This window comes from Myotis lucifugus, unplaced genomic scaffold, assembly GCF_000147115.1.
Source record: "Myotis lucifugus unplaced genomic scaffold, Myoluc2.0 scaffold_181, whole genome shotgun sequence".
NCBI classification, from domain to species: Eukaryota; Metazoa; Chordata; class Mammalia; order Chiroptera; family Vespertilionidae; genus Myotis; species Myotis lucifugus.
Window position 1 is genome coordinate 765,545 of NW_005871229.1, and position 14,143 is coordinate 779,687.

At 59.9% G+C, this 14,143-nt stretch overlaps 1 protein-coding gene across 9 annotated transcripts in view; it reads left to right on the forward strand.

The window, feature by feature from the left end:
• Nucleotides 1–12,454, forward strand: part of PXN (paxillin) — a 45,572-nt gene extending 33,118 nt beyond the window's left edge. For 5 of the 9 annotated variants that reach the window (XM_023760424.1, XM_023760425.1, XM_023760421.1 and 2 more), the window contains exons 2-12: nucleotides 588–814; nucleotides 1,065–1,180; nucleotides 1,607–1,743; nucleotides 1,825–2,026; nucleotides 3,052–3,187; nucleotides 7,795–7,896; nucleotides 8,122–8,292; nucleotides 8,407–8,580; nucleotides 9,113–9,194; nucleotides 9,313–9,461; nucleotides 10,388–12,454. In XM_023760424.1, coding sequence (XP_023616192.1) covers nucleotides 1,650–1,743; nucleotides 1,825–2,026; nucleotides 3,052–3,187; nucleotides 7,795–7,896; nucleotides 8,122–8,292; nucleotides 8,407–8,580; nucleotides 9,113–9,194; nucleotides 9,313–9,461; nucleotides 10,388–10,654 — 1,377 coding nt within the window. In that variant the 5' untranslated portion in view covers nucleotides 588–814; nucleotides 1,065–1,180; nucleotides 1,607–1,649 and the 3' untranslated portion in view covers nucleotides 10,655–12,454. Of the gene's footprint in view, nucleotides 1–470; nucleotides 489–587; nucleotides 815–1,064; nucleotides 1,181–1,606; nucleotides 1,744–1,824; nucleotides 2,027–3,051; nucleotides 3,188–4,589; nucleotides 6,035–6,928; nucleotides 7,235–7,794; nucleotides 7,897–8,121; nucleotides 8,293–8,406; nucleotides 8,581–9,112; nucleotides 9,195–9,312; nucleotides 9,462–10,387 lie in introns of those variants that run through there. The other 4 variants (XM_023760427.1, XM_023760419.1, XM_023760422.1 and 1 more) reach the window with 4 other exon arrangements.
• Nucleotides 12,455–14,143: the final 1,689 nt, after the last annotated feature.

Genomic DNA, 14,143 nt, shown 5'->3' on the forward strand with positions numbered 1-14,143 from the left:
CCCCCCCCCCCCCTCTTGCCAGGCTTGGCCCGGGAGGTAGGGAACACTGGACCAGCCTAGTCCCAGCCCCCACCTCTCCACACACCTCGCCCCATAGCCTGAGAGGAGCTCTCGGAGCCTGGGGTTCTGCTTCAGGAAGTCAGGTTTCACCCAGGGGTCCCTCCAATGTGGGGGCAGAGAACACTTAGCTCTTGAAAATTAAGTGGGACCTGGCCCTGTCGGCCCCTCCCCGTGACGTGGGCCCCGCCCACCGTTCTCTCCGCCTGGCCCTGCGGAGTCAGAGCACCGAGTTCTAGGCGGGCATTGCTGACTCCCAGCCAGCCGGCTGCACAGCCTGTCCCGAGGGAACAAAGGTGCCGACCCAGAGGTAGGAGAGCCGCAGGGGCAGCCCCGGGAGCCTCCCCAGCACCCCCAGTCTGGGGCTGGGCCGAGGAGGTCAGCTTTGGGAGCTGATTCCTAGGCAGGCTGGCTGACCTGAGGCGGGGCAGGTGCTCAGATCATTAACTCCTGGAGCAGGCAGGGCGGTCGCTGCCAGTGGGGAGTTCCCAGGGCCCCTGCTTCTCACCCTCTCCCCGCCTTCTCCGCAGACGCCCTGCTGGAGGACTTGGAGTCCACCACCTCCCACATCTCCAAACGGCCCGTGTTCTTGTCGGAGGAGACTCCCTACTCCTACCCAACTGGAAACCACACGTACCAGGAGATTGCGGTGCCGCCCCCGGTCCCTCCACCCCCGTCCAGCGAGGCCCTCAATGGCGCGCTCCTTGACCCCTTAGACCAGTGGCAGACCAGCGCCCCCCGATTCATCCACCAGCAGGTGAGGGGGCCAGGGCGGAAGCTCCCAGAGGCTTTGGGGCTAAAGGAGCGTGTCTGGCAGCGGCCTGGGAGCCAAGGGAGGAACGGGCTCCGGGGAAGGGGAGAGGGGCGGTGACCCAGTGTTACTCACCTGTCTCCAGCCGGAGCATGGAAATTCCCTGGTGAGACGGGCTGTGAGCAGCAGCCTCCTGGGGGTGACTCGGTCTGTTCCTTTTCCTCCCCGGAGGCTCTGAGCATTCTCCTTCCCGCAGCCCCAGCCCCTGCTGCCCGCCTACGGCTCCAGTGCCAAACCGTGCAGCGCCTCCACCCCCCAGGACGGCCTGGGCCCTCCGTGCGCTCGGGCCGGTGAGGAAGAGCACGTCTACAGGTACGGCCCAGCCCTGCTGCTCACCGCCCCTCCTGCTTGGGAATCCTGGGACCGGCCAGGCCTGGAGGCAGCCGAGGCCAGGGATGAGGCCTGGCCAGGGCCCGTGAGGCTTCTGCCTTGGGTCATTGGGCCAAATCACAGAAGGCCCGAAGCCCCCAGCCAGCTCATGGTGCCTCCTGATGGCTGGTGGCCTGATCAGGGCCATCTCCATTCTCCATGCTAAGCCCGCGGCCACGTCACGTCACCCGTGTCACTGAGGAGCGGAGAGGCAGGCCTTCCTCCCTCCCCTCTTCTTACCACACCCCTCCCCACTCTCAGTCCTCTGCTGTGGGAGACCTCGTCCCCCGCTGCCTATTCTCCGGGAGAATCGGGGATGGCCAAAGCTGGGAGTGTCTCTCAATGTGGTCTTCCCTTTGTCTCTCAAAGCTTCCCCAACAAGCAGAAGTCGTCTGAGCCTTCACCCACCGTGATGAGCTCCTCTCTGGGCAGCAACCTTTCGGAACTGGACCGCCTGCTGCTGGAGCTGAACGCTGTGCAGCACGGCCCCTCGGGCTTCCCCGCAGGTGGGGCTGGGCCCCTGGGCAGGCCTGCCTCATCCCGAGAGGGCTCAGGGCTGAGCAGTCTTTCTCTCTCCCTCTCCCAAGATGAGGCCAACTCGAGCCCCCCGCTGCCTCGGGCTCTGAGCCCTCACTATGGCGCCCCGGAGAATAACAGCCTGCTGGCGGGCAGCACCGGGCCCCAGATGAAAGAGAAGCCCAAGCGGAACGGGGCCCGGGGCCTGGAGGACGTGCGGCCCAGCGTGGAGAGTCTCCTGGACGAGCTGGAGAGCTCCGTGCCCAGCCCCGTGTGAGTGCCCCAGGCTCGCCAGGGAGGCTCGCTCATCAGTGCCCGTGCTCCATGCCTGCCCACGTAGCCCCATGTCACCTGTTCCCTCCATGAGAGCCTGTGGTCTGCCAGGCCCTGCACCAGGCTCTGGGGGGATAGTGACGAGTCACACGGACACCATTTCTGCCTTCCTCGAGCCACCATCCATCGGAAAGGATGGACATCACGCATGCTGAGGGCCCCTGTAGCTTAGTGGCCGTCAGCACAGGTTTTGGAGCCACATAATGGGGTTCAGACCTTGGCTCTGCCCTTAAGAAGTGTTTCGAGCCTTAGTGTTTCCACCTGTAAAATGGGACTAGGGGGTGTGGATAATGGGGATAGGGCCGCCTGCCTCCATGGAGTCGACCCAATCGTACATGTAAAGCCCGTGGAGTGGTTTCTGGCTCATAGCAGGTGATGTACATGGTGAGTGCTTTCTAAGTGTTCGCTCTTCTCGCACATGTACATGCAGTGCTACACGGCTTGGGCTGATGTCACGGGCTTGGGGGAAGGAGCTTGAACTTGGGCTGGAGGACTAGAGGCGTCTTCCTGGGAAAGTTGCTGTTGAGCGGCCCTCCCTTCTCCCATGTCATCAGCGCACCTCAGCTCTGTCCCCCTGGCCCAGTGGTCAGCAAACTGCAGCTCACGAGCCACATGCGGCTCTTTGGCCCCTTGAGTGTGGCTCTTCCACAAAATACCGACTTCTGCGTATGGGCCACGAAGTTTCAATCACACTGTATGTGCGCGCCTGCACGTGGTATTTTGTGGAAGAGCCACACTCAAGGGGCCAGAGAGCCGCATGTGGCTCGCGAGCAGCGGTTTGCCGACCACGGCCCTGGCCGACAGTAGCCTCCTTCCCCAGAAGAGATCGGGAGCTAGTGGGCTTCCCTGGGGTTGGGGGGTGGGACCCCAATGTCAGAGCTGACATGTTGATCTCCTGAGGAGGGCCGCGCGGGGGCAGCCTGGGGCTGGGCTTGGGGCTCCCTCTGACTCGTGCCTGCCTGCAGCCCCGCCATCACTGTGAGCCATGGCGAGATGAGCAGCCCCCAGCGCGTCACCTCCAGCCAGCAGCAGACACGGATCTCGGCCTCCTCTGCCACCAGGGAGCTGGACGAGCTGATGGCCTCCCTGTCGGATTTTAAGGTGCCCGAAGCCCCTTCTTCCCTGCCCGTGTCTCCCATCCTTCTCTTTCCATACCTCAGTGTGAGTAGCTGGAACTCGGCCCCTCCGTTTGGGTGCCTCGCCCTGAGCCAGGGGCCCCACAGTGCCCTGGCCTGGCCAGGATGTGGGGGAGGGCGGGCTCAGCCAGGCGGTGGGCACTGAGCTGCCTCGCAGCCTGTGAAGGCCGAGACATTCCTTCCTCCCGGGACGAGGAGGTAAAACAAAGGGCCCTGTGTCGATGCTGCTCTTGGTGGGGGAGGGCCTTCTCCGCTGGCCACGGGGCCTCGCGAGCTTGTGCCTGAGCGGTCATTGCCCGGAGCTCATCTCCCACGCTGGCGTCCTCAGCACGTCCTCTTTCTTCCTGCCTCTGGCTTCTGAACCCAAGGCCTCCTTTGCCAGCCTCCCGTCCTGCCCCGCTTTCTCCACGGGCCTCTGAATCCCTCAAGTTCTCTGTGGGAAACCTAATGTCGGGCAACTGGGCCAGTCCACACGCGGCCCCTTCCTCCCCTCCGAGCGCCCCCCGCCTGCCAGGCCAGGTGTTTTATCGAAAGATGCGGTGCCTTGGGGGCTGATATTGACCAAACTCTCCTGCAATTGCTGAGAACACCTTTCCATGCGGGCCGAACTTTGGCGTCTGACTTGGGGAATCTGAGAAGGGGAGCAAGTGGTCCATGCGCTCTTGGCCCTGATGGTGCCTCCAAACCTCCCTTCGCTGGGGTTTTTGGTGGGAGATGCGAGTGGGACTTGGGCGGGGGGACGAGCTACAGGCCGTTCTGAGCAGCCAAAGCCAGGCGCAAGTCTGCTGGACCAGGCATTGGCCTGAGGAAGCCCTGCTCCAGCGCCCTTTCGAATGTGGCTTTCTGAGAGCCAGCATCGTGGTGCCCGTGGGAAGCTGAGCTGGTTCTAGCTGCGCGCCTAGAGCAAGGTCTCGGGGATGTAGGGAAGATGGGTTTGTCTGGGAGAAACCAAGCCGAGAATCTGGTTGGTCTCTGGTTTGGAGGCACCAGAGCAGCTGCCTGTGGCTGACTGTCCCTTGATGGTGCCTGGACTGACCTCCCTGGTCACTCTCTCCAATGGCCACCGCACTGAGCCTTCTCTCCCTCGTGCCTACCCTGTTTGGGGTGGCTCCCAGGCTTTGCTCAGAGGCGTGCCCTGCTGCCTGGGTTTGATGGGGCCAAGGACACGTTGCCCAGGAACACCGTGTTGGGTGTCGGGGTCTCCTGAGAGGCCCAGTCCTCATACGTCAGCTCTGCGGCCACCCCGCCAGTATAGACGGTGGCTCTCAGAGCTAATGTCGAGCCCACCCCTTGCAGGGAGCGTCCTTCCTCACCTCTCCTGTTTCTCTCTCTTCTTCCCTCTGCCTTTTGTCTTTCTCCTCCTCCAGACCAGCTCCTCTGCTGTGGCCTTGAACTCCCTGGGGCTGCCGCCCAGCTCAGCTCCATCCTCACACCACATACGTCCTTCTCCTCCTTCTCCTCCTCCTCCTCCTCTTCCTCCTCCCGGGCCCTCTATACTCTTGCCATCCACTATTAAACCCTCCGCTGGAGGCCACGGTCTCACCACAGAGGCCCTCTGCTGTGAGGATGATGAGGAAGGGCAGGGCCTCTTACCTCCTGTGGCCCCCAGCTGGCTTGATTTGGCTGGCCTCGGGGTGACACCTGACACCCCCAACTCAAGGTCTCCCTCTGCGGAGGGCTCTCTGGGGCCATTTGGTGCAGAGAGCCAGGCTCGAGGCTGGAGGGACGCACTAAACCTCAAGAGTGAGCTCTCCAGGGCTCCCCCAGGCCACACGCAACCCCAAGCTGGGTGTGCAGGTCCCCAGGAGCCTGGAGACCCCCAAGGGCTGTCAGCCAGCCCTGCGTACCCAGAGGAGGCCTTGGCTGCCACGTGGGAGCAGCCGTGGGCTTTGGAGGCGCTCAGGCCAGAGACTCCCCACAGAGCTACGCCCAGCTTCCAGGAAGTAACGGAGCCAGCTGTCGTGGCCATAGACCGTCAGGTCATCTTCCCAGATACCTGGAGTCCCACGAAGGAACGTGGACAGCTGCAGGAGGGGACCAGGCCAGAGCTCGCGGGGCCAGAGGGCAGCCGCCCGGCTCCTGTGAACCAGGAGCAGTTGGGTGGAGAGATGCCCATGCGGCGAAGCCCGATCCGGCCAACCCAGGGACCCGAGACAGCCCGGAGGCCAGCGGGCACCACGGAAGCTGCTGCCGAGGCCGAGAGGGCACAGCCGGAGCTTCCACAGGCCATGGTCATGGACACGCCCACCACCGAGAGGATTTCCACCTCTGGCCAGGCAGGCGCGAGCTTGCACGGCGGCTGGGCCTGGTCCTCGCGGCCTGAGTGGGCCGCTCTGGCTAACTGCATGCCGCCTCCCACTGCGCATGTCTGCTTGGGCAGCGAGTCCTGAGCTAGCGTGGCCTGTGACCTGTGGGGCCAGTGCAGCTCCCGGCCTGGGAATCACTTTGAGTGACAACCCGCTTCTTGCTTGTTTAAGGCCTTTTCCTTTCGATGAACTCCCCTGACATCCGGAGGTGACATCGGATGTTCGCGAAATGGTTGAGAGCATGAGCTTTGGGACCAGATAGAACTGAATACAAACCCTGCCTCCAGCGCTCGCTACCTCTGTGACCTTGGGCAACCTCCCGCCAGCCTCAGTTTCTCATCTTTGAAATGGGGGTAAAGGTAGACCTTTCCCCGCAAGGTTGTCCAGAGGATTCCGTGAACTCACGCCTGGAGGCGCTCAGAGCGCAGCACGTGCCTCAGTGAGCATGGCTGCTGTCACTGCTTCTTGCTTTATAGAAACAAAACAAAACAAAACAAAAAACCAAAGCCACTACAAACCAGTAGGTTATAATATAAACAAAAAATTTGGTTAGAAGATTTGGAAGGAATGACTACATTTTTTATTACAAATTTTTAAAAAGAAAGAAAAAGCCTTCTGTCTTTTTAAGAGTCCTCACTTACATGCTCTCAAATAAATAATCCTCATAGTAATAATAACCCTCTAAGGCAGCCAGGAAAGTACGAACCCATTTCAAGGACGGAGGAGCCGAGGCCCCTGGAAGTGAAGTGTCTTGCCCAAGGTCAGAGCTGAAACCTGCCTCCGCCCCGCCTCAGCTCTTTGGCCGTTTTGTTGAGCCCTCCCTTGCCCGGGCACCCGAGTGTGGACTGAGCAGCGTTGGCAGAGCCAGAGTGGGGCTGTGACAGCTTCCCCTCCCCCCTCAGATCCGCTCCGTGATCAGGAGGAGCCGGGAGACAGGCCACGCGCACCCCATGTCCCGGGAGCCCTCCCCTCGCCGCCGGCTGGACCCCGCCACCATGAGCAGGACCCCATCCCAGGAGCGGCTCATCGCAGAGCTGCAGGGGCGGCTGGGCATCCAGCCGGAGGCAGAGGCGGCGGCGGCGGCGGGGGCGGCGGGGGCCTCCACCGAGGACTGGATGACGGAGGGCGTCGTCATCACTGTGCAGCCTCGAGGGAGGCGGGCTGAGGGGCAGCTGGTAGAGAAGGTAGCAGGGAGATGCCCAGGCTCGGCCAGGACCAGGGCTGCGGGCATCCTGGCCAGAGGGGAGCTTGGCGTGTGGGGGTCCTGCATCCTGTGGCCCGGGAGAGACGGGGCAGAGTGGGGAGGCCCGGGAGCTGGGGACGTGGCTTCTGGTGCCCTTGCTGGCTGGGCTGGTGCTTCCTCGCCTTCCTCATCGCTCTCCTTCCTCTCTTCTCCCCAGGTGGTTTTCCCTCCTGGCTCTCCTGTCCCCCTGAGAAGAACCTTCTCTGTTCTGCCTTCTCCTCCTGTCCCTTTCCTCCAGCATCACAGAGAGGCCGCGGCCAGCAGCCCTTCTCCCCCGCCCAGCCTGCCTGCCCCCTCCACCCTGGGGCCCTCAGTTCTTCCCTGTGGGTCCCCTGGGGCCCGGAGTGCTGGGCCAGGGCCGGAGGAGGATGTGCAGGGGCCCACCTCGCCCCTTCCTGCACCCCCCACTGTGAGGTCCGTGGGCTGCCAGACGGACGAGGACCCGATGTTCCCCCCGATGCAGGCAGGCCCTGGGCCCCAGCATGAACCCTACCTGTCCCCCTGCACACACACACACCTGGTCTCTGTCCATAAGCCCAGCAGGACTGTGTCCTTCCTGAGACCTGGCCTTGACCCTGGACCTCATTTAACCTGACATCCACACTCCGGCCCCAGCATGTCAGCTGTCCTCTTGCCTGCCTGTGGGCTCCCTTCTGCCTGCCCCTCCCACTGCCCCTCCATCCTGTCCCAGCTCCACCGAGAAAGCCAGGCCCAGAAGAGACCCCAGCCCGTCCCTCCCCTGCAGCCCAGGCCCAGCATGTGGGAAGCTTCTGCTCTCGGGCCTCGGGCCCCTCCCCCCCGGGACCCTGCCTGTGGTTGGCTCACCTTCCCTTCTCTCTCCTCGCCCTGGGATGCTCTAGACTTTCTGTAGACCTTTCCTCCTGATCTTGGTACTGCCAGTGGGGAGAAAAGCCCTCTCACCCTAAATTCCCTTTGTGAAATGGTCCAACAACAGGGTCTCTTTTTGTTTCTTCCTTAATTGGAACTTTTTTTTTCTTATCCTCGTTTTCTCCCCTATTTAAGATCCAGGGCCTGGAACAAAGAGCAGAGGGAGAGCTGTGCTGGGCGGCTGGCTGGCCTCCGAGTGGCAGGCAGAGCAGCCCCGAAGGGCAGGACGAGGGAGGGGTCAGTGCCAAGGCTGGGCTCGGTGTCCTGCGTGCCGTGTTTCCCGTGTTTCCCGGGTCAGGCCAGTGCGGTGCCAGGCGTCCCTGACACCAGGAAGTCTTGCGATGTCACTCCCACCTGAAGGGCTCGTGAGGCCCCTGGAGGAGGTTGCACTTCTTGCCTCCATCGGCCCAGGTTCAGGAGGGAGAAAAGCCCCAACCCTGACCTGCCCCTCTCTCTCCACAGTTCATGGCCCAGGGGAAGACAGGGAGCAGCTCTCCGCCCGGGGAGCCCCCAAAGCCCGGGAGCCAGCTGGACAGCATGCTGGGGAGCCTGCAGTCCGACCTGAACAAACTGGGGGTTGCCACAGTCGCCAAGGGAGTCTGCGGGGCCTGCAAGAAGCCCATCGCCGGGCAGGTGATGAGGGGTGGGGGGTGGGGAGAGCGGCAGGTGGGCACAGGGACCTGGCTCCTCAGAAGGGGGCTCCGTGGCAGGCCAGGGCCTTGACCCACAGCCTGCCTCCCTCTTCAGGTGGTGACGGCCATGGGGAGGACGTGGCACCCCGAGCACTTCGTCTGCACCCACTGCCAGGAGGAGATCGGGTCCCGCAACTTCTTTGAGCGGGACGGGCAGCCCTACTGTGAAAAGGACTACCACACCCTCTTCTCCCCGCGCTGCTACTACTGCAACGGCCCCATCCTGGATGTGAGTTCCGGGCACGGCGGGGCGGGCAGCGCTGGCTCGTCACCCTCTGAGGGGCAGGGTGTGCCCTCTGAGGCTCGGAGGTTCTGTCACAGGCCCGAGCTCACAGCTGGGATTCAGACCCAGGCCTGATGCACTGGCACCGTCCTAGTGCCCGCGGCTTCCCACCTCCATCCCAGAACCCTCTGCGGAGACTCGAGGTGCGGCGGGAGGTGCCGGCTCCCTCTCCCCCCGTGTGACGTCAGGGAAACGCCTGGCCTCTGAGCCCAAGTCTCTTCCTGTGAAATGGGAGTCCCAGTCCCAGTAGAACCTGTGACCTCAGCCGCACTGAGGATCCAAGGAGAGGGTCTGGCATGTCACCTCCTTCAGGCCATCAGAATCCTCGTGGTGCTCAGAGCACAGTGAGGGGAGACCCCATCCTGGCAGCCTCTGCGCTGCCCTGGGCCGGGGCCGGGCCGGGTGGAAGGACAGCTCTCGGCGGGGGGACCTGTCCCGTGGGCGCAGCTCGGCTCTGACCCCGCACTCGCTTTCACAGAAAGTGGTCACAGCCCTCGACCGGACGTGGCACCCCGAGCACTTCTTCTGTGCCCAGTGCGGCGCCTTCTTCGGGCCTGAAGGTACGGCAGCAGGCTCACTGGCCGCCCCGGGAGCGCCGGGGAGGGGGCTTTGCTGATGTTGGAGTCAGGGCTCCACCTCTGGAGGCCCTCACTCTGCCCCACAAAACCCGCTCCGCAGGGTTCCACGAGAAAGATGGCAAAGCCTATTGCCGGAAGGATTACTTCGACATGTTCGCGCCCAAGTGTGGCGGCTGCGCCCGGGCCATCCTGGAGAACTACATCTCGGCCCTCAACACCCTCTGGCACCCCGAGTGCTTCGTGTGCCGGGTAAGGAGCCCCCTGCGCCCGCTTCTGCGGGGCACCGACCCGGCTGGTGTGGCTCAGTGGTTGAGCATTGACCTGTGAACCAGGAGGTCACGGTTCAATTCCTGGTCAGGGCACATGCCCAGGTTGTGGGCTCAGTCCCCAGTAGGGGGCGTGCAGGAGGCAGCGATCAGTGATTCTCTCATCATTGATGTTTCTGTCTCTCTCCCTCTCCCTTCCTCTTTGAAATCAATAAAAATATATTTAAAAAGGGGGGGGGGCACTGGGCAGCCAGGAGAGAAGGGCCTCCCTCACTGCACTCTGGATGCAACTTGGAGGCTTTGTTCGCGGTTATTCACCGGGTGAGCAGCAGGGGGACACTTCCTCAAGCCCAGTGGTCCTGGGCCGGGGCTTGTACTGAGGGGGGAGAAACCAGGAGCAAGCGCATGTGTCTCCAGCCTCGTCCTGTGTGGCGGCCCCTCCCGTTCGGGAGAAGGATTCATTCGAGAATGCAAGCTTTTCGCAGCTCCAAGGAATTGGCCGTTGGTTTTTAAGCTTTAATCTGGGGGGAGCCCATACCTGTTACTGGGGATCAGCAAGGGCCCTCCGACCAAATAAGTTTGGGAAACATTGTTCATTTCAGCGCCAGGGTTTCGGGGCACACAGCACAGCCTCCTGGGTAAGTGCCCAGGCGTCAGACCTGTGTTAACTCCAGGCCGTGCCACTTCGTGGTGGCATGACCTTGGGCAGGTCACTTAGCTCTCACGCCTCATCCCGTCTCTGTTGGGAATTCAGTTGCGTTTCGCACAGCACTTGGCACGTAGGAAATGCTCAGCCAGTGGGAGTGTGGTGACCCCGACTGTCTCCTGCCCATCGTCCCGGAGCGGCCTCAGCCCCCTGCCCCAGCTGAGCCCCCTTTCCTCTGCCTCACCCCCTCTTCCGCCCGGCAGGAATGCTTCACGCCGTTCATCAACGGCAGCTTCTTCGAGCACGACGGGCAGCCCTACTGCGAGGTGCACTACCACGAGCGGCGCGGCTCGCTGTGCTCCGGCTGCCAGAAGCCCATCACCGGCCGCTGCATCACCGCCATGGCCAAGAAGTTCCACCCGGAGCACTTCGTCTGTGCCTTCTGCCTCAAGCAGCTCAACAAGGGCACCTTCAAGGAGCAGAACGACAAGCCTTACTGTCAGAACTGCTTCCTCAAGCTCTTCTGCTAGGGTCCTCGTCCCTCCAGCTGCCCTGTCCCCTGGCCCAGCCTCCCCAACCGCTACTGTGACCCAGAGGCCTCGCCCAGGGCTGCAGGGCCAAGCCCGACTGAAACTGGAACCCGTGTCCTGGCTGTGCAGGGTGGCAAGAGGGCTCAAAGGGTGCCCCCTGCTTTTCATCCTCTGCCAGGGCCTCTGGGCCTCCCCCTCCTCCTGCAGCTGTCCCCAGGCTGCCAGCTCCTCGTCCTCCCTGGAGGGGGGCTGGGGGCCCCATCCCACGAACCCGCCTGGCCTGGCCAGCACCCCACACTGGAGCCATCTCTTACTCATTTCGGCAGTGGAGCAGGGGGCGGGCAGGCAGGGTCAGATGGGGTCTCTTTTTATCTTTATTTCCGTCCGACCAAATTATCCTTGTTCTGAGAATCCTGGGGGACACCGCTCCCTCCAGACAAAACCAGCATCAACCCATCCATCCGAGGGCCGCAGTGCCCAGGGGCCACGGAAGGTTCCTGGTGCTCCTCCTGCCCTTCCAGTCTCCCCAGGCCGGGACCACTGCCCTGCCCATCTCTGCTCTGATTCTACTGAGACAGACTCTCCAGCAATAATGTTTATAGTCACTTCCTCCGTCTCGGACGGTGGGAGGGGGGCGTTTCACCTCGAGCCTGGACACTGTGCCGACTTTGATAGATTTCTACACTGAGGTTTGAATTCCTATCATCGGAGTTGCTTTTACTTCTCTACACAAAATGATTTTGAAGAGATTTTAAAGACATCCCCTTTTGTATTCTCCTCCTTGTCCACGGCCACCGGTCCTGTGGGGCAGTGGCTGTGGGACAGGGTTCGCCTTGTACTGAGGGCTTGGGGTGGGGAAGCCATTTGTATTTTATTTTTTCTTAGCATAAGCAGGTGAAGTGGGAGCAGCTCTGAGACTCCCCTTCTTTCCTTCACGGCTCCCAGGACTGTTTTATAAACTGCTGTATTTTGAAATCCCTTCCTTACTACCCAGGCCAGCAAGCTCTTAACTGAAATGGCCTACGGGTGTCTCGCCTCTTTGGGCCTAGGATTCTGAACCTCATCCGTCCTGTTCCCTAGTGAGGAGAAGGGGAAAGGATGCTTTGGGGGTGCTGTTTCCTGTCTAAGCCATTAGGAGCATCCGCTCCCCTGTGAACTCTTTGGCACCCAAGAGAACCCCCGAACACTCGCCTCCTCTCTGCTTCTCTGGGCTCCTTCTGCCTCCTCAGGAAAGCTGGGATCTGGTTTTGACCGTTGGTCTTGTTGATTCCACTGGGCGCATCACTTCCCCAATCCCTGCCCTCCTTGGAAACGAGGTCTGGGGGAAGGGCCCGGCTGTTGCAAGGCAGTCTGGGCGGAGGGACGGATCCGCTGAAGCCATGGAAAGGCCCCAGAGCTTTGCTTTCTCCCCCAAGGATGACACAGGAGCAGGCAGGCCCGGGTTCCTGGCCAGCAGAGGGGGCCCCAGGGGGTCTACAGGGGGTGAGATCCTAGCAGAAGCTCAGCACGTTGGGGTTTCAGATGAGGGTCCCTCCTTCAAGGCAGGGCTGGGAGCAGCCAGGTCTGGGCAGGTCAAAGGTCGACGTCCCCACTTGCACCCATAGGCCTTATTGCTCTGTTTACAGTGACCCGCCCTAGACCCCACTCCTAGAGGGAAGGGTTTCTGGGGTCCATCCTCTGGGTCAATGGTTATTTGATGAATTGATTTTAATTTTTTTCTCTGTAAACTTTTAACCTGGCTTTTCCTCATTTCAATTCCTGTGATTTTTGCCAATAAAGTTTGCCATTATTTTGACCTGTGCTGGAGCGTTTTCTTTGTGGTCTGAGATAACAACTTAGTCCCAGGAGAGAGACCAAAGGACCACAAGGACCACAGTTTGAGGATAGATCATCCATGTTCCCTTACGTGAGGCAGAAAGCCCTGGGGGTGGGGCCCTTGCCCCACAGGACTCTGGTCCGTGAGCACTGGTCCTCCTGGCTTCCCATGTGAGCTTGGTTGGCCAGGGCAGGCTGGGGAGCAGCCTTATTGGGCCCTGCCTAGGTCAGGGCCTGCACTAAGTTTTGTCCTGGATTCCCCACGGGCATCCTCACGTGGGCCTGTGGCTGGCTTTACACTCATTTGCAGATGGGGAAAGAGGTTCAGAGAGGTGAACGGACATGCAGAAGGCAACCTGAGTGCAGACAGGATGTATGAACTCAAGGCTTGCCTCTGCCAGTGTTCCTGCACTGACCAACCCCCGCCCCCTGACCCCACCATGTACTGGCACAACACTTTGGTGTCAACTGAAGGGGGCGGACTGATAGTTGGCGATTGGTCTCTACTTCCCCCTGGTGGTCATGTTCCTATTTGCAGGCTACCTCACTTTTGTCAGCCAGAACTTCAGTCCTGCTCCGGACCCCAGTTCTCCCCAGCCGTACACCCCTCTTCCGGCCTCAGTTCCCCTTTGTTTGGAATGGCCCTCCAAAGCCGCATGTTGAATTCTAGTCTGAACCCTGCCCATTTCACAGTGAGCTCAGAAGTGAAAATTACCTTCAACCCTCACCCAAAGATAATTACTTGGTTTATCCTTCCCGCTCATGTTTGATTTATTTTACTTATAGAAATGGATATAGTACACTACCTTGTAATTTGCTTCCTCACTCAAGTGTACTCTCTATTTCCCCATGTCAATAAATATAGATCTGCATCATTTTTTAATGGTTTCATGGTATTCCATTATATTGATGTTCTACAATTAGAAATATTTATGTCATCAGAGCCAGGAAGTCCTTGGAAAGGTAACTGTATGTATATCCTTGGGAAAGTGTGTTTAGGGGGAGACTCTCAGGGTTTGGAAGGAACTACAGCATAGTGAGGCCCATGGGCTATGAACTTTCTGTAGATTTCAGTTCTGACGCCATCGTTAACTGGCTGAGGGACTTGGGGAAAATATTTAACCTCTGAATTTTCTCATCGATAAAACGGAAATACTAAGACGGTGTTGATATTGTTGCAAATGTCAACAGTGCTAATGTGCGCAAAGTACTCAGCACAACGCTGAGCAGGCAGCAGTAATACCTTGTCATGACACAGCAATACCTTGTCATGACACAGCGACCTTAGCAGTAATCAACTCCAGCATTTCTCTAAACTGGCTCATCATCAGAGGCACTAGGAGGCTTTAAAACAAAATATAGAGATTTCTAACTTGGTCAAGTGCAAAGGGTAAAGGTAGGGAGAAACACCTCTTCTGCTGTAGGATCTAAGCTCATTCATTAAAAAACACATGAGAGTACAATAAGTGTTGAATGAATGTATAATAAAAGAAACTAGCATTTGTAGTAAATTCCTCCTGCATTCCAGGATCTGTGTTAAGTCTTCACAAATAGCTCAGGTAATCCTCATAACAAGTCTAGAATGTGGATACTCTTACCCCATTTTATAGGTAAGGAATGAGAAACAGTGTCAACAAGGTGAAATCATTTCCAAGAACAAGAAGATCAGGTCAT